Below are 24,186 nucleotides of genomic sequence, written 5' to 3' on the forward strand. Positions count from 1 at the left end.
GGGTGAGGAACCCGAGATCCTGATTTCTTTAGATTCTCATTTCTGGAAAATGGAAGTTAGATGTTTTCTAGGATAAGTGGCTTCATCTAAGAAATTGTAACAATGACATGTAAATGTTTTAAGATGTATATTTAAAGGCTCTCAATACTCTGACTACTAGCGAGAACTGCCTCTGTTGAATCTGTACTGTTGCCTTTGGTTTGGTTTATTTTCACATTGAGTGCTTTAATTTAATCTGATCTTTGCTTTTATTTTTAAAGGACTTTTGGGAGGGTCTGACTGCCTGACTCCGTGAACTTTTTGTAGTAAAAAAGCCACAAAACCAGTAAACTGGAGGAGATACAAGTCAGCATTTTTAAAAATGCCCAGAGTCCTCAGCTGGGCTCACAGATTTGCTGCATCCTCATACCCTAGGTGAATAGCTCCTCTTGAGGTGTACACAGGCCAGCGCCAGTGACGACTGCTGTCACCGCTGCTGTCTCACCACCCCCTTTATGGGAGCTGGTGATTGGCTTTAGATGTTTTTCTTTTCCTGTACTTTTCCTGCTGTCCTCTTGCACTGATGCTAGAACAGCAATGCCATTTTAAAATTAGTGTTGAAGAATTAACTGGCAATATAATGTTTACTCAAAATTTTCTTGTTTAAGTAAAAACATTACAAAAGTTATAAAGATACCAAATTGAAACAAAGGACCATCTTAGAGATGTACAGGATGATGATGAAGTAGAAATAAAGCCTTTGCAAGATGGCAAAATAAAAGAAAAGAAAAGAAACAGTAACAATGACAACAGCTGTTCTGTTGCTTCCCCACGCCCTCTCTGTTGTGATTTTCCTCCTCAGTCCCCCTTTCCAAACAGAATGGGGATGGGGAATTGACAATGTTGGTAGAAGTTTTAGGTCCTCTCTTTGAAAACACAATCCTGAGTTTTCCACAGCTTTTCCTTCCCCCACCCACTTACTTTTCTATGGTAGTACAGTTAACAAATTACTTGATGGAGGCATTTCTAGAGAATGATACACATCAGTAATGTCAACGTCATTGTTAACCTGAGAGTCTAAAGAGCCAACATACTGAAAGAAGCATTTAAACAATGACACCCAAATCAAAATGCTGGGCAAACCACTTAAGCTTTAAAAGGAAGACCCTCATTTTTGGTTACAAATATCTGAATATACCATGTTCTAGCTGTCTCCATGTAAACTTCTAAGTAAAAGGCTCATAAGAACTTTAAATTCTCATTTAATTATACCAATCTAAGTAGCCTTCAAAGACAACATGCTGGACTAGAAATCAATTCCCAGTAAACAACTGAGAAATGTGGGCACCAGTGATACTAGGACTCCAGGGATTTTGGTAGAAAATGGGTTGTTCTATTGGCATTTGATTAAAAATCTGCTTCCACCTGGGTCAGTGCATTTCATGTGCAGAGTTTATTCAGCTCCACATGCAGAGTGGCCTTTTCAATGGAAGGTGCTGTGGGAGGTGGAAAACAATAGCTCCCGAATTGAAATCCCAGAGCCACTGAGATGGTAAGTCAAGATTCAGGGCTGGGAAATAAAGGACTGGGAGAACATGGAGGGGCCTTGTGGGTGAGAAGCACTTTTTCTGTGCAATGTGATAAGTGCTGGGGTCCACAGGAAGCCTGGTCTCTGTCTAAGCACACACCAATCAGCACCTAACTTTGTAAAGGGGAACCTGTTTACATTTTAGTTCTAATAAACTGTCTTCATAAACTGCACAGTGGTTCTTCTTTGAGTTGGATGGATTTTTTTTTAAGTAGACAGGTGAAGCAAGCAATCATCGACTACAGTTTGCTTACCAGATGACCCTTGGGGAGAGTTAGCAGATAGTCTATTTTGATGTGTGTGTTGTTTTTGAGCTACACTGAAGGTAAGTGGCCTCGCTTCTCTTTTCTTTATAACCCCACACAGAGCTCTGCACACAGAGAGGACCAAGCTGTCATTCTGATGAGTAAATCCAACCTTGTTAAAAGGCACAATCATTTTTGAAATGTGAAGTCAGCTCAAGCAATGTCTACATTTCAGTTGCTACTGCTCACTGATACCCTGTTTTTAGCAAGTTGGACACACCAAAGTCCCAGGCAAGAAATCTGCAGGGAGACCAGCACTGTGACAGATAAATGGCAGTGCCCAGAGATCATGGCTGTACCAGGCCTCCCATCACAATGATTCATAAGACTTTTCTGGTATCACAAAATCCACAGTTATGGTCTTGCTCAAGCCATCTAAAAGGCTTAAGTGATTACCTAGAGGCCCACAGAAATGAATGAATGAATGAATAGATAATGCAAGCCATATCTCACAAAGGGGGAGACAGCCTTATGGAAAAGTAATCTTAATTTGTTACAGAGAAAACATGAAATCTTAGTGTTCTGAGCACCATGGGAAAAATAAAGAGATGACTTTAAATAACGGTGGGGAGGGTTATAACGTGAAGCTTGTATCTATTTCTTTTCTAAAAGTATTTCCTCATGATTAAAAAAAAAAAAAAAGAGCAGATCAAGTACCCCATCCAATCTTGACAGTGTAGGGCCCAGGGGAGAAGAAGAGGACACAGCATAATGACCCTCCTCCTCACTCAGGGAAGGGCACCAAGTCATCCAGGACGAGTTCACTTTCTACTTAAGTTATAATCTCTTACAGGAAATTTAAAACAATAACTTGAGACTTGGCAGTTTTATCATCGAAGCTATTGGGCTAAGACTTCAAGCTACTAATCCCTTGAGGAAAAGCACAGCCAGGAGACAGCTAAAACGAGCTTAAGAATGTATATCGTCATTTTATTATAAATGGCTACTTCAGAACCATTTTATTTGACTTTGACTTTTTAAAGGCAAGATTAGACATTACACATTTTGGACACACTTGGAAAACAACTTGTCAATCTATCTTATGAAGAAAGGATGGCTCTGAAAATTTATCATATTGGTGAGGGAAAAAACCACCCACATTTTGGCTATCACTAAAAGCCAAGCAGAAACCTCCTGTTATCAAGGATAAGTGGAAAATTACTGCTTATTATATGGTATTACACGGTTTACAGAAACTGCAAGTGCTCATTACAAACCCAACATCACACTTATCTTATCATTAGAGAGGGCAGCCAGAGCACTGGCCCAGGCCTGCAACAAAACAGGCTCAATTTGCTAAAGCTCCCTCTGGATGAGGTTAATTGTTTCCAATACCAAGGTAACAAAGAAGTGGATCAGCTGAGTGTGTCCGCTGCAATCCCAACATCTGAGGAGATCTTTGCACTCAGGGCGTACTTGAACTTCCCTCCAGCAGGCTGACGGGAGAAGCCGTTATATATTTATCCACCAGGGCTAAGCCTATTCTCTTCTACATAGCGCTTCCAGATTTAGCATGCTGCTTATATCCATCACTGTTCTCTCTAGTGATTCACTCAGAGTCGGTCCTGCTATGTGTGTCAGAAGCCATGGAGGCATCTGTTTACATCTGGATCAAGGCATCTCAGCACCTACTTGTCTTGGGCTCTTTGGGAAAGCTCAACTAATGAGCCCACAAAGAAGGGGTGATCCCAGTACAGTGCATGAAATAGAAGAACAGCTCAAGTATGCACACTAAGTTAATGGGTGGATAAGTAACATATTTGGGGAATTATAAGGGCCTATTATTTGTGTCCCACCACAAATTGGGATTTTAGTAGGACAATGACTTACTGTTGGCTGAATGATCATCTTAGTTAGGAGGTGGCAAAGGAGAAAACAGTGCCCGAGAACATCAGTGTTCCACCACCAAATATGCGCAGTAGAGAAGACTGTGTGCTCTTTGCCTCCAAAATGTATAAAGTTAATCAATATTAATGTAAGAATGTTATTAAAGCAATGTGAAGTTACGAACTTGAAAGTCAGACTAGAAAAGAAAATGAATGCATTGTTATTGTATAGGCAGAGGCTATGATATGAGGGACTCCGTGCTGTTGTGAGAACATGAACTTTAGAATCATAGTCTCTTGTTAGTTTGAACCTGTGAACTCAATGTTAGATTAGTATACCTCTGGATTTTTACTTTAATTAGGAAGAGTGAATCCTGAAGATTGAGAAATGTGAAACAAACATGAGCTTCTTCTTCCCCGCCAACAGAATACCCTAGAGAAAAGAACCATATGTTTCAAAGCGTTAGCAGTCAGAATTGCTATAAAGCCTACATATCCACTGTCAAATCCTATAGAGAATTCAGTAACTCCCCAGAGAATTAGGAAGGCAAAAAGAACAATATACACAAGTTACTTTCATCTAACAGCAGCACTGCCCTCCTATGCTTGAGCATCACTCCCATGTAAGAAGCACACACTGGAGGACTTGAGCACTGGAGCTGAGGAATCAGAACGTGTCCTCTTTACCAGAGGAAAATCATGAGTTAGGTGGGAAAATCATGGGTTTGGAGTGTAACTCTGCACAGAGGTAGAAGGATGGGCAAGATGCCTACTTTTAACTTCTTCCAGGTCAAGACTGCGAAGCCACACTGCTAAGCATCCTCTTGCGTGCCTTAAGTTTACTATGTGAGTTCCACACAACTACAGAAATTTGGATAATGAGGTAGAAAGTGTATGAGGAGCAAGTACTCACTAACTCCTTCCAAAGCAGCTGGTAAATGTGTAAAATTCCTGGTGATCATCACTCTTAAACTACACTTGAAACTTTGTAAGAAACATTTATTACGACACTCAGTACATAATTTACAACACCATGGGGAAAGTCACTTACATTCATTTCAATAGATTGGGAAAAGAAAAAGTCAACTATGGGTAAAATACACTTTATAGATCTTGTCTTAAAACAGAGAAAAAATCCATATACAAATCTCTTTTGGTAGAAGGAAAGAGTCTAACAAATGGCCTAATGAACAGGGTGATGATTTTTTTTTTTAAGTGGGCAATATAAGAAGGAAAACGGGAAAAACAGAGGCCAATATACTCTACAACCTGAATAGTAAAGCCATAGGTACTCTCGACCATTGTTGAAGGGACTATACTTTCAAAACCAAATTTTTTTTTTTAAAGATTTATTTATTTATTCATACAGAACTGGGGTACAGGCCAGAGGCTCAGGGGCAGCGAGAGGCTTCACCAGAGACAGAGTGGGGAGCAGAACAGGCAGATCGACGAAGTACACTGCTGAGAGGAGCAGCGGGCGGGTCAGGAGAGGTCTCCCGCGCCATGTGGTCTCCTCCGGGGCAGGCGGGAATCGAACTCATACGGAAGTGGCTTCAGACTCTCAGTGCTGTGCTTTAACCCGCTGCGCCACCAGGGAGGGCCTCAAAACCAAATTTTTAAAGTGTAAAGTATGGTACAACTAGTACACTGGACAAATTACTATCTGTGGAGGGAGCAGTAGTGATCGCAATGTAAGAAAGCCTATGAAAATATAAGTAGATTTCTTTGTAGTCTACAGTGTTCATCAACCTTCTGGAAGGTAAGTCTATTTTTGATTTGTATTTTATGTGACTGAAGTTATATAAATTGAAAGTTCATAGATTCCTCCCATTTGAAAGCCCAGGTATAAAACCACACATATATAGTCAACTAATCTACAACAGGGGAACAAAGAATATACATTGGATCAAGGGAAAGTCATCAACAAATGGTGCTGGGAAAACTAGATTGCTACATGCAAAAGAATGAAGCTAGATTGTTAAATCACAGCACACACAAAAATCAACTCAAAATGGATAAAAGTTTAGATGTTAGATCTGAAACCATAACATACAGAGAAGAAAACATAGGCAAAACACTTCATGACATAAACTTCAGGAATGTCTTTGAGGACTAGTCTCCAGAAGCAAGGACAATGAAAAAGATCATAAACAGGTGGGGCTAAATCAAACTAAAAGCGTCTGTGTAGCAAAGGAGACAGTAGCCAAAATAAAGAGAACTAGGAGTAAATATACACTACATATCTGGTAAGGGAGTGAAAGTGAAGAATCTAGAAACAACTCACACTACTCAACAACAAAAAACCAAATAACAAAAAAACGGGAACTTCTCCAAAGAGAAAGTGCAAACAGCAATGAAAAAATCGTCAACATCAGTTATTATCAGTAAAATGCAACCACAATGAGATAACAGCTCACACCTGTGAGAATGACCTATATTAAAACAATACAGTAACTACAAGGCTGGTGAGGATGTAGAGAAAAGGAACTCTCTTACACTGCTGGTGGGAACGCCCACTCATCCATCCATTCCAGAAAGCTGTATGGAATTTCCTCAAAACAGTGAAAGTGGATCTATCAGGTTACCCAGCAATTCTACTCCTATAAATCTACACAAAGGACACAACAATACCAATTTAAAAAGAAACCTGCACTCCTATTTCTACTGCAGCACTATTTACAACAGCCCTATTTAGGAACAACCTAAATGCCCCAAAACAGATGCATGGATCAAAAGATATGGTCTATCTACATGATGAAATATTACTCAGTGGTCAAAAAGATAAATTCATGCCATTTGCAAGAAACATAGGTGGAGTTAGAAGGGATTGTGCTAAGTGAATTAAGTTAAAAGAAAAAAAGACAAATAGTGGATAGTTTCACTTATATGCATAACATAGAAAAGCCAACGGGTTAAAGAAAGACAAAACTTACACGCTGAGCATAGATAGATCTGAGCCATACAGGGGGGAGAGGGGTCAAAATACGGGAAGGAAGAGCACAGGGACTATGCTTACATATCATGGGGGCTATGGTTGCCAAGGAGAACTATGGGAAGCACATCAGAGGGGAGAAGTAAAATGCTGTCCAAAAATTAACAATGACATAAGAAAAAAAAATAGGGTTCATAGGTTCCTTTGGTTTGGAAATTACCAGTTTTCTCAGCTACACTGTAGAGTAGTGCTATGCTCAAAATGCATCTTTTAATACGGTAGATGCATTTTTAATATTTGGAGAAAGCTCCATACTGTTTTCCAAAGGTGCTGGACAAGTTTATATTCCACCAGCAGTACACAAGGATATTAAAGCAGGGAACTGTTTTATGGGAGTTTAATTTGAGACAAACTGAGTTTGAAAAGCCATTCTAGAAAGGGCTGATATTACATGGAAAACATGAATGGAAAAGAGAGCTGAAGCCAAGAAAATAAAGCAGAATGTCAAAGAAGAGTGTCCCTTTAGCACTAAAAATTGATTCTAGGTGCCCCCTGAATTCATAGGAACACTTATATATTTTCCCTTTTCATTTTCTTTTTTAACCTAGGAAGAAAATATGAGCTTCTTTTCACTCTGGGAAAGAGCTGAGTCAGCACCCATGGCATAATCACCAAGACAGAGGTTTTCAGTAGGACCTGACAAATGGGGGCAGGTCACTTTATGAAGGTGTGGTCAAGACTACACTGCCTTTCTTACCTGCTGCCTTTGTTCACTAGCCCCCTGGCAGGCTCTTTTTTGGCATGTGCATGCTGACCAGTGTCAATTATTAGTCTGTCTGTCTATCTCTCAATCCATCTACACAAAAGCTCAAAACGACAATTCAATTAAAAAGCGTGTTTCTATGAAAACTGTCATTCTGCTGCCTCTATGTTCACAGTTTGCTTGCTTCTTAGGGTTACTTGACCCTGAGTAGAGGAGCCTTGAGGGTCTGCACTGCTCTGCTGGCAATGCTCTATTTCGGGGGAGGGATTATTTAAGGCTTGATCATAAAATGGGGTGCCTGTTGAGCTCTTCCTGGACAGTGCTGGACTCCTTATAGACATCCTGGAAGCATGGAAGGATATTGAGGTTTCAGGGAGTCTGCTGGACAGACTCTACCCCACTAGGGAAGGCCCTGGCAAGTGGCTAGAGCTCCTTCCCAGAAATTAAGGGCAGGCTTTTTTTTTTTTTTTTTTTTTTAAAAAAAAACTCTTACTCTGAAATCCAGAGAAGCAACTGAAACATATTAACCTGACAAACTTGGGATTTTAAATCAAATCAATCTCTGAAGTGAAAGAGGCACAGCTGGCAAACAGTTTTTAAAGCACTTGGCCCCTCCATAAAGAAAAACTTTAAGAGTGGTTAAAAATAAAGGTAATGGACTTCCAGCCAGTAACCAATCTCAAGTGATAAACTGTTACAGAGGGATTCAAGTCATTAACTTGAGGGGCAAGGATGGAGTGGAGACCAGAGAAAACTGTACCTCTGGCAACGATTGAATCTGTGGAATACAGCTGTAAATGAATCAAGGATGACAGATCAATAATGGATTAATAAAGAGAAGTGGGGAAGACATAGTCTGTAAGGATTACATTATTGAGAGCTTTTATTCTCTCCCCCAAGATCTTCTTCGGTCCATGGCTAGCATCTGAGCCAGCATGGACATACTTCCTGACTTAGCTCTGGGGTGACAACAGCTTCAGAGTGTAGCAGGACAAACAAAAACAGACACTATGCATGACAGAAGAGAGAGCGGAGCACCCACTCATTCATTCAGACAACAAAACAAGTACCTGGTCCTCGCCAGGCTACTGCTGACAAGCAAGTAAGACAGAGTAAATTGTGGTCTCATGGAGCTTCCATTCTAGTGGGGACAAGAAACATAATATAGTAACCTTGCTAAAGAAATGGCCATTTCAAATTGCACTGTCAGCTGTGAAGGGAAGTAGCTCGGCTCGGTGAGGGAATGACAGAGTGGCCTGATGGAGATGAGTGGTCAGGGCAGACTTTCCTGTGAAAGTGGCTTTGAGCTGAGACAAAGGATGATAGGGGTTAACTCAACAAAAGGCCTGGCAGGGGGCCAGATATACCATGGCTTGTGTGAAGTCTGTGTGGGAGGATGGAGCATGGTGCATGGTGGGACATGAGAAGCCAGAGGGATGTGGACAGAGAGCAGGGAGAGTGGTGCAGGCCACGGACAGGCCAGACTGCATGGACACTGTAAGCCATGTGAAGAATTTTGGACTTTAGCCAGAGAGCAGAGGAAGCCAGTGAAGGATTCAGAACAGATGCAATGCCAGAGTTGTGTTTGAAAAATAACACTCTGGCCACAATGAATAAGCTTTCAAGAAGGCGCAGAGACAATGTGTGTGGTATGGAGCAGTTAGAGGAATGGAGCAGAGAAGAGAGATTATGGTAGCTGAACTAGAGTGGTCTTGATTGGCATTTGTCATTGGCAACTTGATATTCATATGAAAGGTATTTCTATAATAAAAAGAAAAGTCTTTCTGACCATGTTCCTTTAAGTCTGCTCATACAAATTGGGAAAGCTTTAGAGGTATGTTTCATGTTTCTTTTTTTAATAACAGGCATAAGATAATTATTAACCTTACAGAATAATATGGCTCCCAGATTAAGCAGGGAAGAGAAAAAAGATCTCTCAGCTTTCCCTCTCTGGATTATTTGCTATCCAACGGGACTTCATTTCCTTCCAGCTCTTGTCAAATGTCCCGCATGGGGAGAAAGAAGCCTTTACAATGGTGGTCTACAGAACCTGCTGAGAGCTCTAAACTTAGACCTCAGGCCACACACTTAGCATCTAAGTCTACTTTCCACACAACTTCCAACATACTGACAAACTTTTGCATCAAAAGTTTCTCCTCCTCTATTGCAAAAGAATATTCTCTAGATGTGCAGGGGTGAGTAACTGACCCCATGTTGCTTTTCCTATAAATATTCATATACTCATGCTATTTCACGACACCATAAACCACAGGTCAGGTCTAAAAAGATACTTGTAAGGGCAGACTCTGATAGCTCTCATTAATGCAGTCTGCCTGGTATCAAACTGTCCACTGCGAGTGTGTGGTATTTGAATTTAATCAGTTTTTCATTGTTTCATGTTTTGCCATTCCTCTTCGAGGTACATGTTTTTTTATTGCTCAAGTTCTAAAACTCTTTGATAAAATTAACACCAATGTTTGCCCTTTAAAAAAAAATACACACAGGAAAGAACATGACTAACTTTTTTCGTTACTGTCAAACGTTGTGTGGAAAAATGGAATTCAGTATGAAAAGAGAAAATGAAAATCTCCATTGAGCAGTTTAAAAGTGACAATTATACAACCAGAGTCCATTAATTGGCTCACAGTTCCAGAAGGAGTAAGAAAGCACTTTTCCAAGCTCCCAGGGAAGGGGGTCTGAGAAGCAAACCTGGCTATTGCCACAGCAGAAACTTGAGAGAAGAGAGTTATATGTCAGTGCAGGATCTTTGTGACAGCCAAGAGCTGCAATTCCATTCTGGAAACTCAAATTTGACACTAAATATGAACTCTTCCTCATCAGCAGTCTCAGTGGCGAAGGCATATCCTCCTTTAAAACCCACTTTCTTTCTCTTGCATCACATCAGTGACCCCTAAGCCCTCCACAGACAACCCCCATCCATGCAGCCAGCAGTGACCTCCTAGAACCAACCTGGGATTGCCATTATGTTAAGTGTCATGCTAAGAAACAAAGCTGGCAGGAAGAAAGCTTTCTCAACTTTATCACTAACAATGGCAAAGAAGACACAGAAAATTGCAGGCAAAGTAAATAGTCTTGGTTTAAATGTTCTGTTTTTCAATCATGCTATACTTTAGAAGAGTTTACTGAGGCTGTAACTCTCCACCTTTAATTTACCCCATGTCCTCAGCCACAGCACAATCGAGAAAAAGAAACATGACTCCTTGTTCTTACATTTCTGTGAGTAAAGAGCAGCAACAGAAACAGACTCCAGAACAGAACACTGTCCTTACCAGGATGAAATGGCTGTATATATAGCAAGGGGGATGCTCAACACTTCTCTGATATAAGGATCACCAGGAAGCAGATGAGCTGACCCCACAGAAGCTTTTCCAGGTGACATAAAGACGGTCAAAGTGCACAGTGGAGAAACTTTCCACTTCGGATGCTGTAACTTTCCACATCATTCAAGATGGTGTGCCGCATACTCAGGGAAACCAGGCCCCGTAAGAGGGGACATCTAGGTGGAAATGAACCCTGCAAGGCTTGGGGAAAGGTGAAAGGAAGAAGGACTCTAGCGGAACAAGATTTTAAGAGGCCCCACGGTGAGAAACACAAGGAGATTACGACTGAGGTGTCCTTTTCAAAGAGACACAACTTGTGCTTGGGATAAGTGGCTTCAAGGTTCTGAAAAGCAAATAGGATATTGCTATGTACAGCACTTATTTAATTTCTTTGATTTATTGCTGGCAGTGAAAAAACCATGCCACTCTGCCAGCATATGCTACTCAAATAATGGCAAGGACAAATACCTACAAAACACTTATAGCTGCAACAAGAAAAAGATAATGTTTTTCAAACAAAGTTTTCATTTTGATTTTAAAAGAAATATATATAAATTGGTCAAAAATGTAGAAAATTAGTATAAATTTCCATAATCTCAATACACAAAGGCAGTCATTAACATTTTGGCTTATTTCTTCCTGGCTTTATTATTCCATAATTTTTTTTCCTACTTGTGATACTACTTCTATAACTTTGTATCCTACTTTTAAGAAATCTTATTACATAAGTTTTTTTCATTAAGTTATTAAGAACTCTACAACGTCATTTTTAATGAACACTTAGGTTAGAGAAGAAAATGTATTCAAAAGGGAATCTGGATAACCTATCTGGTAGAAAATTTGTGGGAAAATTAAGTTAGAAGTTAAAAATACTAGGCTGTTCTAGATGATGGCCACAGAATTCTCAAGAGGAAAAAAACTTTTCAGTATTAATCAGTTTTATATATAATCATTTACATTTCCCTAAATGTTTACTGAGGGCAGTCCTGGATAGATGATAGCTAGGATCACTAATATTTTGGCAGACAAATTAGTAAGTAGTACTGTGATAAAGTGAAGAAATAGATAAAAGACGAACATGAATGAGTTCAGTATACTTAGGCTACACTAGCGGGAAACAAGACAGCTACCTAGTGTGGGGAAGTACAGAAGGTACAGGAGAGTGGAAGAGGATCTGGGTTCCTTAGGGAGTAGTGAGACCCCACCTAGTGGAGGTTTTGGGAATTCAGGTTCAAGATGGCTGACACTGTAGGAATATTTACCTTCTCTTCTTGGAAACCAAAGACATGCCATCAAAGAAATACAAAGGGAATATATTCACAAAGTGTTGCCAACTGGAGGGGAGGGTATTATCAAGTCAAGATTTGGGTGAATTTTGAGAAAATGATAGGCAGATGAAATATTACTCATAAATCTAAGAGGAACTGGGCAGATTGCCATATTGAAGCAAACTGAGCATGAGAGATGGTAGATGAAAAATGACCCACATCATTGTGAAATTTAAGACCACCAAAGATGAAGATGCTATGGGCTTCTATAGAGAAAAATAAATTGTTCCAAAGTATAAGAATCAGATTGATAATATTTTCCATTAGCAACATTAGATGCTAAATGGCAGTAAATCCAAACTTCTAAACTTCTGAAGGAACTTATTTCTAGATTCCAGCTATGACTGAAGAATGTAAGAATTGTGAAAATTTGCTTTCCACAACCCATTCTGAAAATAATTAGCTGTAGATTTGATCTGTGAAATTCCCGTAAGCAATCTTCTTAACTAAATGTTTAGACTGAAAAGCCTTAGCCAAATCCTTTTTGGTCACAGATTCACCCCGAGAGAGAACAGGAAACACAGCACCCATAAGGGTAGCAGCTGGCGTTTCTCGTGAGTGGGGGTCCTGTATAGCCTACTCAACTTCATAGGAGCAGTTCCTACTGGAATGTAGGTGCCAGCTCATGCAAGAGTATACAAGACTCACCTGGACAGGTATGGCACCATTCCGGTTTAGAAGCCTCACATTCTAAATCAATAATTCTTAAAAGAGTTCCATAAACAAAGACCCGAGAATTTTTATGAAGGACATGCCTAACCACAAGAAGTCACTATTCTGGAAAACACTAAACTTTAGTTTCCAACTAGATATTAATAATCTTCCTGGCCAGACACAATTTACTAATCATGAGAAATTTTTATCATCAGTAAAATTGCCAAAAAAATACCTGACATTCTATTTCTATCAGGTTTTCAGGAGACACAGACCTAGAAAGGTAACTGGACCCCAAGGCCAGTATTTCCTACACAGAAAATAGGTTTGTTAATCTTTAATCCGCATTCTACAAAAAGTAAAGGAAATTCAAAGAAACAGTACAACCAACCTGGATAGGAAAGAAATAGAAATTTTAGTAGCATAACTGTAAAGCTGGCCAAGGAAGCAGTTTGTTCAAAATTAACGAACAAGCAGTATGCTTCAGAAACTTTTGTAACAAGAAAAGGAAGCAATTAGGAACTCCAGGAAAACAAAAGTTGCTTAATATGAAGTTATTTATCATTTAATAAATAATTCTGAGAACTTACAAGAAAATCTCATTTGTTGGATCTGAACACAATACAATTCTTCAAGGAAAGACCTAAATTCAGTTACATAAAATAATTATTTCTCTCACTATCACTCCAATGAATACTACATCTATAATGAACAGTGTTTATATAGTCATAATGTGAGTTCTTATTGGCTTTCTCTTTTCAGGATTAATTTAAAGCAACACATGGAAGATTAAAATGTAAGTTACAGAACAGGAAATAAACATTAAAATCTACAGTGTGGCTGTGGTGGGCCAACTAAAAGAAGATGGAAGTAGAGAGGGGAGAGACTGAGGGAAATCTATGGATAATAATTTCTTCATTAACAAAATAATGAGTCAAGAAACACTGTCCATAACTGATGGACTGAAAAGTAGAGGTTTAAGTATATTGTTTAATTTTAAAAGGTAAGTAATAATAAAACTGAAAAGAAAAACATTAACAAAAAATGAGGAGCAGTTGGATGAGCTAAATTTCTCATTATTTATAGTAAACAAAGCTGATAAATTAAGAGCTATAATTATATGGGTGACATTATAACTAAAAAATTATTGTTAAAAGTGGCTAATTTTGAGGAATGGAACAGAATGTGGGAAAGGAAAATTTTACTTTCCACTCATATCTTAAATTGTTAAATTTTTCATGTGCATGTTCTAGCTTTTTAAATAATAAATGCTATTTATTATTGATAAATAATATGATGTTAGTATCTTACTGTATTGACACAGACCAAGGATTTGCCAAGTCAGAAGAAACAGTGAAGAAAAGGAATCAATGACTGGATAGTGCAATATTCTGAAATAAGGCTAAAGGGCATGGGATTAGAGTATGTGAAAGAAGAGGGAGCAAACATAGTTTAATAAAATTAGTCAATTTTTGACAACATGGATAAACCCTGAGGACTTAGGTGAAGTGAGGTAAGTTAGACAGAGAAAGATAAATATTATATGAATTTACTTGTATTAAAACAAAAACAAAAACAAAAACAAAAAAAAAAAACAGCCCTCCCTGGTGGCGCAGCAGGTTAAAGCACTGCACTAAGAAGCTACAGCCACTTCCGCATGAGTTCGATCCCCGCCTGCCCCGCAGGAGATCCACATGGCGTGGCAGACCTCTCCTGACCCGCCCGCTGCTCCCCTCAGCAGTGTACTTCGTCGATCTGCCTGTTCTGCTCCCCACTCTGTCTCTGGTGAATCCTCTCACCCTCCACATCTCTGGCCTGTACCCCAGTTCTGTATGAATAAATAAATAAATCTTTAAAAAAAAAAAAACAAAAACCCTCCTATTACAGACAGGTGGTTAGCAGGAGTGTTGGGTGGGGAAAATGAGTGAAGTTAGCTTCTGCAAGGTATAAACTTAAAGTTACTAAACAAGTATCTCTTGAAAGTTCTTATCACACACAAAAAAATCGAACTGAGGTAACAGATGTATTAACTTATTATGGTAATCTTTTCACAACATATACATTATCATATCACTATGGCATACACTATCAACTTATACAATATTATAAGTTCACTGTTATCTCAATAAAGATGGGGGGGGATTATCAGTCATTACAAAAGAAGGGTTACCTGTGATAGAAAATGAGCCTTCATTCTAAAAGCAAGAAGTTCCAAGTAGAGCAGAAAACACTTAGGAAAGCAATAAAGGAAGAGATCCCACCCCAGGAACAAAGGGAATTAACAGGGAGCGACAAGAGAATCTCATTCCCTAGGTATTTTTCTGAGGACAGCAAAAATCTGTCCTCTGATTTCCTGACTAGGTAGAATGCTATCAAGAGGCAGGGCTATGATCTTTAAAGATCCGATAGAATTTCATTTACAACATGACTCATACTTTATTTCAATAAAAATAATCTGCAGTTTTTGCAGGTAACAGAATCCTTCCCTCGGGACTGATCTGGAATTTATTAGTTAAAAAAGAAAAGGAAAGGTTTTCTTTTTTTTATTATCTATTTTTATTATATTTCAAAATACCTAACTGAAAAACAGGAGACACACTAGATTTATACTTTAGACACATAAAAGCATCACATCTGGTTCCCATGGTTCTTAGAGGCTAACAAGCACTTGTGTTTTTATTATATCTCGTATTATTTATTTACTTATTTATTACTAATTAGAATTTAAGTGGTAACACAGAGTCAAAAACATATTATTTTAAATCCACCAACTAAAGGAAAAAATAAAGAGAAAAAAAGATGTTGATGACTTTATTGGTAGAGAGTCTAATGAGTGAATGGAGTTTTGAATCTGGGGGAAAATAACCCATTTAAGTAAATATAAAATTCTGGTATGTACCATGTCAGTCAACCAGTTGTTAAAAATTCACATTGTATAACACTTTCTAAGAGGGGGATCATATAGAAAGATGAGGAATCCAAGTCATAATACATAAAATGACAGAAGATGTGTAAGAGATAAGCTTAGAGGAAGCATAGGGGCCAGGCTGTGAGCTGTTTGCTCAAAAAGCAATGACTCTGGAGGGACAAAAAGGAAGCTGTTTATGGGCCCTTAAGACCTTGCTATTGTATAAAAACTTGGAAATCAGTTAACCACTTCATTTCCCATTTTCAACATCAGGTTGGTTTTGCCCTTGTTTGTAATGATTTGGGTGCTAGGAGGTGATGCAGTACGGTGGAATGAATCTTTCATTTGTGCTTTTATAAAATGAGGACAATATGCCACAAGGTGTTTTATATTCAGGATAAAATGAGATACAATGTGAAATGTAGTGGAATCTAGTCATTAAGTAATTTCTAGTCTTCCTAATCTATGCTGGAGATGGCTACGGTGGCTATGAGATTTTGCTCCACTGCGGAGCTGCCCATCTAGTAACCAACTACAGGAGAATTTCCCAGTGCTACTAGCATCTGGTACAACAATGTGACTAGTTTTCCCCAATGAGATGTGACTGGAAGGGGTGTTCACTACACTCAGACCAAGGCTGTTGAGAATCTGCCCTACCTTCCCTCAATGCTTTCCCTTTTTTTCTAGTTAAATACTGATGATGTTGCCAAGGCTCTGGATAATGGTAGAGCTAACAGAAAATAGACACCTGGGTTACTCAAGCACCTGTGGAGAAGATCCACTTGACAACCAGGAACACCTGAGAGATAAACTATTGTATTAAGCCAGTGAAATATAGAAGCCATGATTTGTTACAATAGCAGTTGCTACCAACATAAACCTGCTGTGAGCAGGTTTAGTTAAAATAATAGTGAGGGAGTCAGGCATTGCATCAAAGCCATCATTAGCATCAAACAAGCCATCATTAATGCTATTAAGATATCATGGCCCAAATAGCTACATGGAAAGATTGTAAACATCATTAGTCATTAGGAAAATGCAAATCAAAACCACAATGAGGTGCCATTTCACTCCTACTTGGGTGGCTAACAAAAAGACCAGAACAAGAATGTGGGGAATTTGGACTCCTCAAAATAGTGAAGCTACTATGGAAAACATTTGTTAGTTCTTCCAAAACTTAAGCACAAAGTTACCATAAGACCCAACAATTCTATTCCTAGGTATAAATCCAGGAGAACTGAAAAAAAAATTTATTTATGCAAGAAACCTGTACAAGAATATTCATAGTGACAACAGTCATCACAGCCAAAAAGTGGCAATAATTCAAATATTCAACTGATAAACAAGAAACAATTTCCATATGATGGAATTATTATTTAGTCATAAAAAGGAATGAAGTACCAGCACATGCTATTACATGAATGAACCTTGAAAACTTACATTAAGTGAAGTAGCCAGGAACATGATTCAATTTAAGTGAAATGTTGAAAATATGCCAATTCACAGACAGAAAGTAGATTACTGGGTGCTGGGGGTTTGGAGAGAAATGAGGAGACTGTTAATAGGCAGGTTTACTTTTGGAATGGTGAAAATGTTCTGAGACAACAGATAGTGGTAGTTGCACAATTTTGCATGAATACAACATTACTGCAAATTGTACACTTTAAAAGGGTGAAATTTATAGAATGTGAATCATATTTCAATTAAAAAGAGAAATATTTTCTTTTGCTAAGAGAATCTGGATCTGCACATAAAGGTACTCAGCTCTTTTTAGGTAATGACTAGGAAAGGGTATTAAGGAACCTTATAGCCTGCTCGAAATGTGCTATTTTTTTTTTAAGATTGATTTATTTACTCATACAGAACTGAGGTACAGGCCAGAGATGCGGAAGGTGAAAAGATTCACCAGAGACACAGTGGGGAGCAGAACAGGGCTGAGGGGAGCAGTGGGCGGGTCAGGAGAGGTCTGCCGCGCCATGTGGATCTCCTCCGGGGCAGAAGTGGCTTAAGCTTCTTAGTGCTGTGCTTTAACCCCCTGCGCCACCAGGGAGGGCCTGAAATGTGTTAATTTTTATCTGAATGGTAGTTACATTTGGTATACACACATGCAAACAGTCATTCTAGGTATGATTCAAAGTCAGTCAGAACCTTCAGAATTCTTCCTCCTGGCTGTCCCCACAAGCAACAAAGCCCCTAAGCCATATGCACAGAATATCTCTGCTTAACTATGGAGTACCTTAGGTACAACTTTCCTTAGTTTAAATTGCAGTTTAACATGGAGATAAGAAAAATTTTTAAAGCTAATCCCGAGAATAAGATGAAGGTGGGAAATAAGACAGAGCCCCATAACAACTTCTAAAGTGTATACTGTATCATCAAAATTCTCTAAGAAACAAAAGAGGTCCTGAAGGGATACTGTGGGATAAATGGGAAGGACCTGAGAAAGGACTTTAAATGGAAAGTATATTTTTACTCTGTTTAGGTACACACCACTTTCAGAAACCAAGTTAAAACCACAAGATAAAAATCTTCTTTAGTAAAACTGTCCTTATTTGCAGATGATATGTTAATCTACATGGAAAACCCTAAAAAACTCCACAGAGAAACTAATCAAAACCATCAACCAGTTTAGCAAGGTAGCAGGATATAAAATCAAAACACAAAAATCAGAGACTTACTATACACAAACAACCTATCAGAATAAATAGAAATAAAAAAAACTATCCCCTTTTCAGATAAAACAAAAAGAACCAACTACCTGGGAATCAACCTAACAAAAGAGGTAAAAGACCTATACAAAGAAAATTACAAAACACTGTTAAAAGAAATAAAAGACACCATGAAATGGAAAGACATCCCCTGCTCATGGATTGGGAGAATTAACATCAAAATGGCCAGCCTATCAAAAGCCATATACAGATTTAATGCCATCCCAATAAAAGTCTCAATGACATTCCTCAAAGAAATAGAAAAAATAGTAATGAGGTTCATATGTAAAAACAAAAGACCTCGAATAGCCAGAACTCTCATGACTAGGAAGAAAGAGAATGGGGGCATTATAATCCTAAACTTCAAGCTATACTACAAAGCCATAATAATCAAAACTGCATGGCACTGGAACAAGAACAGACATACAGACCAGTGGATTTGGAAAGAAAACCCATATATAAACCCACAGGTTTATGGACAGCTAATGTTTGACAAAGGAACAAAGAAGATACAATGGAACAAAGAAAGTTTGTTCAGCAAATGGTACTGAGAGAACTGGGAAGCTACATGCAAAAAAATGAAACTAGATCACTACCTCTCACCATACACAAAAATCAACTTGAATTGGATTAAAGACCTAGACATAAGAACGGAAACCATAAAATACCAGGAAGCAAAGATGGGCCAAATACTACACAACATACACTTCAGCGACATCTTTAAAGATAGAGCACCCATTGCAGCGATAGTGAAAGCAAGGATAAACAGATGGAACTACATCAAGTTAAAGAGCTCTGTACAGCAAAAGAGACATTACAAAAAACAACCAGACATCCCACTGATTGGGAAAAAAATTTCTCACACAAAATTAGTGATAAAGGATTGATCACAAAAATATACGGAGAATTGATGAAACTCAACAAAAAATAAACAACCCCATCAAAAAATGGGCAGAAGAGCTAAAAAGACATTTCTTCAAGGAGAAAATGCAGATGGCCAACAAGCATATAAACAAATGTTCAATATTATTGTAATAAGAGAGATGCAAATTAAAACCACAATGAGATACCACCTCATCCCAGTGAAAATGGCACATCTTCGAACAACTAGCAACAACATGTTGGCGAGGATGTGGAGAAAAAGGAATTCTCCTGCACTGCTGGTGGGAATGCAAACTAGTACAACCACTATGGAAAAATGTTTGGAGGTTCCTCAAACTGCTAAACATAGAGCTTCCCTACGACCCAGCAATCCCACTCCTAGGTATCTACCCAAAAGACACAAAAACACTGATTGAAAAAGATACCTGCACCCCCATGTTTATTGCTGCTTTATTTACAACTGGAAAAACATGGAAGCAGTCCAAATGCCCAAAAGTAGATGACTGGATTAAAAAGATGTGGCACATATATACAATGGAATATTACTCAACAACCAAAAAAGAGAAACACATGTCTTTTGCAGCAACTTGGATGGAGCTGGAAAAGATCATGCTGAGTGAGATAAGCCAGAAAGAGAAAGAAAAATACCGGATGGTTTCACTCATAGCAGGAGTATAATGGACCAGGCGAGAAAATAACAAAAATAATGAACAACCATATACCAGAGACATTCTGTGGGGGTGGAGTGGGGAATGGGATCAAAAATGGGGGGGGGGGAAGGGAGGGAAATGCACAGGACTATGGTGGTGGCATAGGGGTGATTTGGTGATGGGAAACCCGTGGGGATTACAATCGAGATGGAAAAAAAAAATGTGCAAAATGATGTAAAAATAAACTTTGTAATAAATAAAATAAAATAAAAAAGAAAGATCCTATATGGATCCTAAGCAGATGAATAACCACATCATTGACATTTCTTATTTAACAGAACATCTTTCTCAAGAAATGTACTACTGGCCTTATGGGTGGGGAATTGTCTTAAAAAAAACAAAACAAAACAAAACAAAACAAAACAAAACAAAACAAAACAAAAAAAACAAAAGCTTCATCACATCTAATTACTTCATAGTCAAAATAGAAGAATAATCAGAATGTTTCCAACCTCCAAATAAGAATACAACGTGGTGAGTCCATGAATCGTCACTGGAACCTTCCAAATCCATTGGCAAGATAGGCTTAAATTGCAACAAATTCCTAAAAGGATGTAACTTACTTGCAGGAGACTTTAGTTCTGTCAGCTACCATGGTCCACTGCTGCTGGTTGGTGGAAACCTCAATGTAGTAACTATAGCTTCGATCATCACAGTCCCAAAGCAATAACCTGAATAAAGGAAAAACATAAGAATATGGTAAATTTCCTGACTGTTTTCTTAGGCTCTAAGATGGAATTTGTCTGCTTTTTTCTTCCTCCCTGCTTTCTTGGCCTCACCACACTTCCAGGGCTGGTGAGAGAAAGCAAGTCTCCGAGAAAATTATGAGGAGAGAAAGTGGTGGCTATGCACAGTGAGAGGCTTGTGTCTTTAGAAATTTATTTCACAAGTCACTCAATCTCAGGCAGCCTTTTCCCCCCAAATGGCCACATTCTTCAAATTGGCTTATCAGGGAAACAATGACTCCACACCCTTCTTTCTGATTCTACCAGTTCTCCTCTTCAGTTGGTTGGGAAGAGCAAAGATAATGTTCCCGAGACCACTGTTCATGGGAGAAATCTGTGCACCTAATTGGTGGCAACTATGCCCCGATGGCTTCACCTTAGCAACTTGTAAGTTCCTTCTCTTTTTTTATGAGACTTATTATAAAGTGGTAAGAATATCTGATTTGGAGGCAAACATATTCACTCTAAAAGTCTGTTATTATTTAGAAAAGTATTACTTGTTCTTGTTCTTGTTTTTCCTCCCCTCCCCTTTTAGCCCAGACAGAATCAAAGCATGACTATATATCCCATATACATGAAGCTCAAGAGACAAAATTTACTTATGGTGGCGGGAATCAGAAGAGTGGCCACCTCTTCTGGGAATGGATATGAGGGACCCTTTTAGGATGCTGGAAATGTACTAATTTTGATCTGAGTGGTAGTTACATGGGTATATACACATGTAAATATTCACTGAGCTATACATAAACTATTTATATACTGTACATTAATTCAATTGAAAAAATAGAATTAAAAAAGAATCTAAGTATTACAATATGGGATAGCACAGTCAGCATTTTGCTTCTGATAGTGCCAAAGCAGCGAGAACACTGTTTTCCATGATTTCAGACACAAACATCCTTCTCATATATGATATTTAGCTCATGGTTTTATAGTTTGCTGTGCACTTTCCCACCAGGCAGGTCAGAGAGTAATTGCCTCTTCCACCAGGCAGGACAGGGAGTGAGCTCTCTGAAGGCAGGGCCCATATCATCGGGTTTTCTATACTCAGTTCACACACAAAGTCTACATTCAATGAAAATTTGCTAAGAAATTAAAATTATTTGTGACATCAACAATTATTACCATAATGGCCAACATTTCTTTAATGTCTATAGTGTACTAGATCCTATATAATTTATCTTATTAAATCCTCCCAAAAACCTTCCTAATAAGTGCTATTATTCTTATAATATTACAGATGGTGAAAATGAAGATTAAAGCTGCTTAAAGCTGTTAAGAAACTTGTCTAAACTTCCTGAGAGGTGGCCACAGGGCTTCTAACCTGGCGTCCTGACCCAAGGCCTATTTCTGTGATTCTTCTGCCAAATGTTTCCTTTACTCCCAGTTCATGTGTCTGGCTTACAATTTACCAGCATAAACTATCACTCTATCAAAGTAGCTCATACAATTTCTGCTTAAGTTTGCAACTATAATCCATGAAAATTCTTTGTACCAGCAGGTGACAATAACTGTAAAGCCAGTATAGACAACTGCAAATGCCTCTGTGCTCCCCTTCCCCTTTGTCCTTTGTTTTCAACTGTAATTCTGTCTGCTATCAATTACTAAATCCACTCTACTTAATGTTGTAGAACTCATCATTTAAGTAGAGAAAATTGTTAAAATGCTGTGGAAAGCATAAACCAACTTTAATTCATCTGAGAATTTAATTTCTCAAAGTATCAGACAGGATTCCACCCTATTGTTTTTTTAGAATCCAATAATTCTACTCCTAGATCATGCCAGCCTGCCTGATAAGAAAGTGAATCATTTCCTTTGTTAGTCATTTCCTCAAATATTATTCTACCTCTCAGCACTTTTATACAGTTAGTCTATGTTAATTTACATTTATTTTGACTAACTTGTAAAAGTGTAATTTTGCATCTATGTTCACCTGGCTCTCAGACTGATCATATGCCTTTTAGAAAAAAACTAGAACACTCTTTTTAAAAATTCTATTTTAAACATCTGGATTCTATTCATAGTATATGTTCTATACATATTATGGGTAGAAGTCATACATAGCTCTGCCAGAGTATATTAAAACCAGGATAAAAATTCAAATTAATTAATCATTCTCTTTATGTAACAATCCCAGTAAGAGGTTATTTAGGAGACACTGTTGGAACTATTTCTCCAATGGGATTTTGGAGATTTGGTATAATCCCTATCCTCCTAGATAATCATGAATTAGTATTTCTACCAGAGTATCCAAATGAAAATCATCTAGCCCTTTTAGAACAGAATCTGACCAGATCATAAAGTTATTTCATGGGAAAAGACTGCCCTAAATCTATGGGGTATGGAGATTAAAAAGGGAGGTCAATTCTAGGTAAATACCATAAATGTAGAGGTTCTTGGAGTGATGGTATACTAAAGCTATGTATATTGTGTCCTATAGCTTATCCTATCAAGTTTTTCAAATTGTCTCAAAGAAAATTATTTTTTAAAATAATGATCACCTGGCCCTCCCTGGTGGGGCAGCGGGTTAAAGCACAGCATTAAGAATCTAAAGCCGCTTCCGGATGAGTTCGATTCCCACCTGCCCCGGAGGAGACCACATGGCGTGGCAGACCTCTCCTGACCCGCCCGCTGCTCCCCTCAGCAGTGTACTTCGTTGATCTGCCTGTTCTGTTCCCCATTCTGTCTCTGGTGAAGCCTCTCACCACCCCTGAGCCTCTGGCCTGCACCCCAGTTCTGTATGCACAAATAAATAAATCTTTTTTAAAAAAATTGAAAAAAAATAATGATCACCTGTAATTACTGTATTTTTATAGATATATATACATGGAACACACAGTAATTTGCTACTTTTGTGTATTTATTATGAATATTTAAAAAAAGATTTATTTATTTATGCATATGCAGCTGGGGTACAGGTCAGAGATGCAAGGGCGGTGAGAGGATTCACCAGAGGCAGAGAGGGGAGCAGAACAGGCTGAATAACGAAGCACACTGCTGTGGGGCTCAGCGGGTGGGTCAAGAGAGGTCTGCGGTGCCATGTGGGTCACCCCCAGGGTGGGGATCAAACTCATGCTGAAGTGGCTTTAGCTTTTCAGTGTTGTGCTTTAACCCGCTGCGCCACCAGGGAGGGCCCTATTATGAATGTTTTTTTGGTTTGGTCAAAAATTCTTTCTCATCATATCTACTGGCTTCATAGAATTTCCTATGGGTATTCCTTAATTTACTTATTAATCAGTAAATAGAACATCTTGGTAGTTGAACAAATATACTGGTATGGAAACTCTGTGATAAACATTAAGTTAAAGCGATGCCTTCTGTAAGTTTCTGTGGGTGAAATTTCTTCTGTAAGGAGCAGGGCATGTAAACATTTGAGGCATTGCTAGGTTACACAAAACAGATGTATATACATCTCCCTTCTCCCTCAAACAAAAGTCTGTATCAATTTATACTCACACTACCAGCAGTATCTAACAAATGCTCATTTCTGTGCACCTTCATCAATAATGTGTATTATTTTTAAAAATAACGACAATT

At 38.4% G+C, this 24,186-nt stretch overlaps 1 protein-coding gene across 1 annotated transcript in view; it reads right to left on the minus strand.

The window, feature by feature from the left end:
* BTBD9 (BTB (POZ) domain containing 9) overlaps positions 1-24,186 on the minus strand; it is a 391,756-nt gene that overhangs the window by 57,334 nt on the left and 310,236 nt on the right. The window contains exon 9 of the mRNA XM_004673441.2: positions 20,488-20,595. Within this exon, the coding sequence (XP_004673498.1) occupies positions 20,488-20,595 (108 nt within the window). The remainder of the gene's footprint in view (positions 1-20,487; positions 20,596-24,186) is intronic.

This window comes from Condylura cristata, unplaced genomic scaffold (genome assembly GCF_000260355.1).
Source record: "Condylura cristata isolate star-nosed mole 26May11 unplaced genomic scaffold, ConCri1.0 scaffold00001, whole genome shotgun sequence".
NCBI lineage: Eukaryota > Metazoa > Chordata > Mammalia > Eulipotyphla > Talpidae > Condylura > Condylura cristata.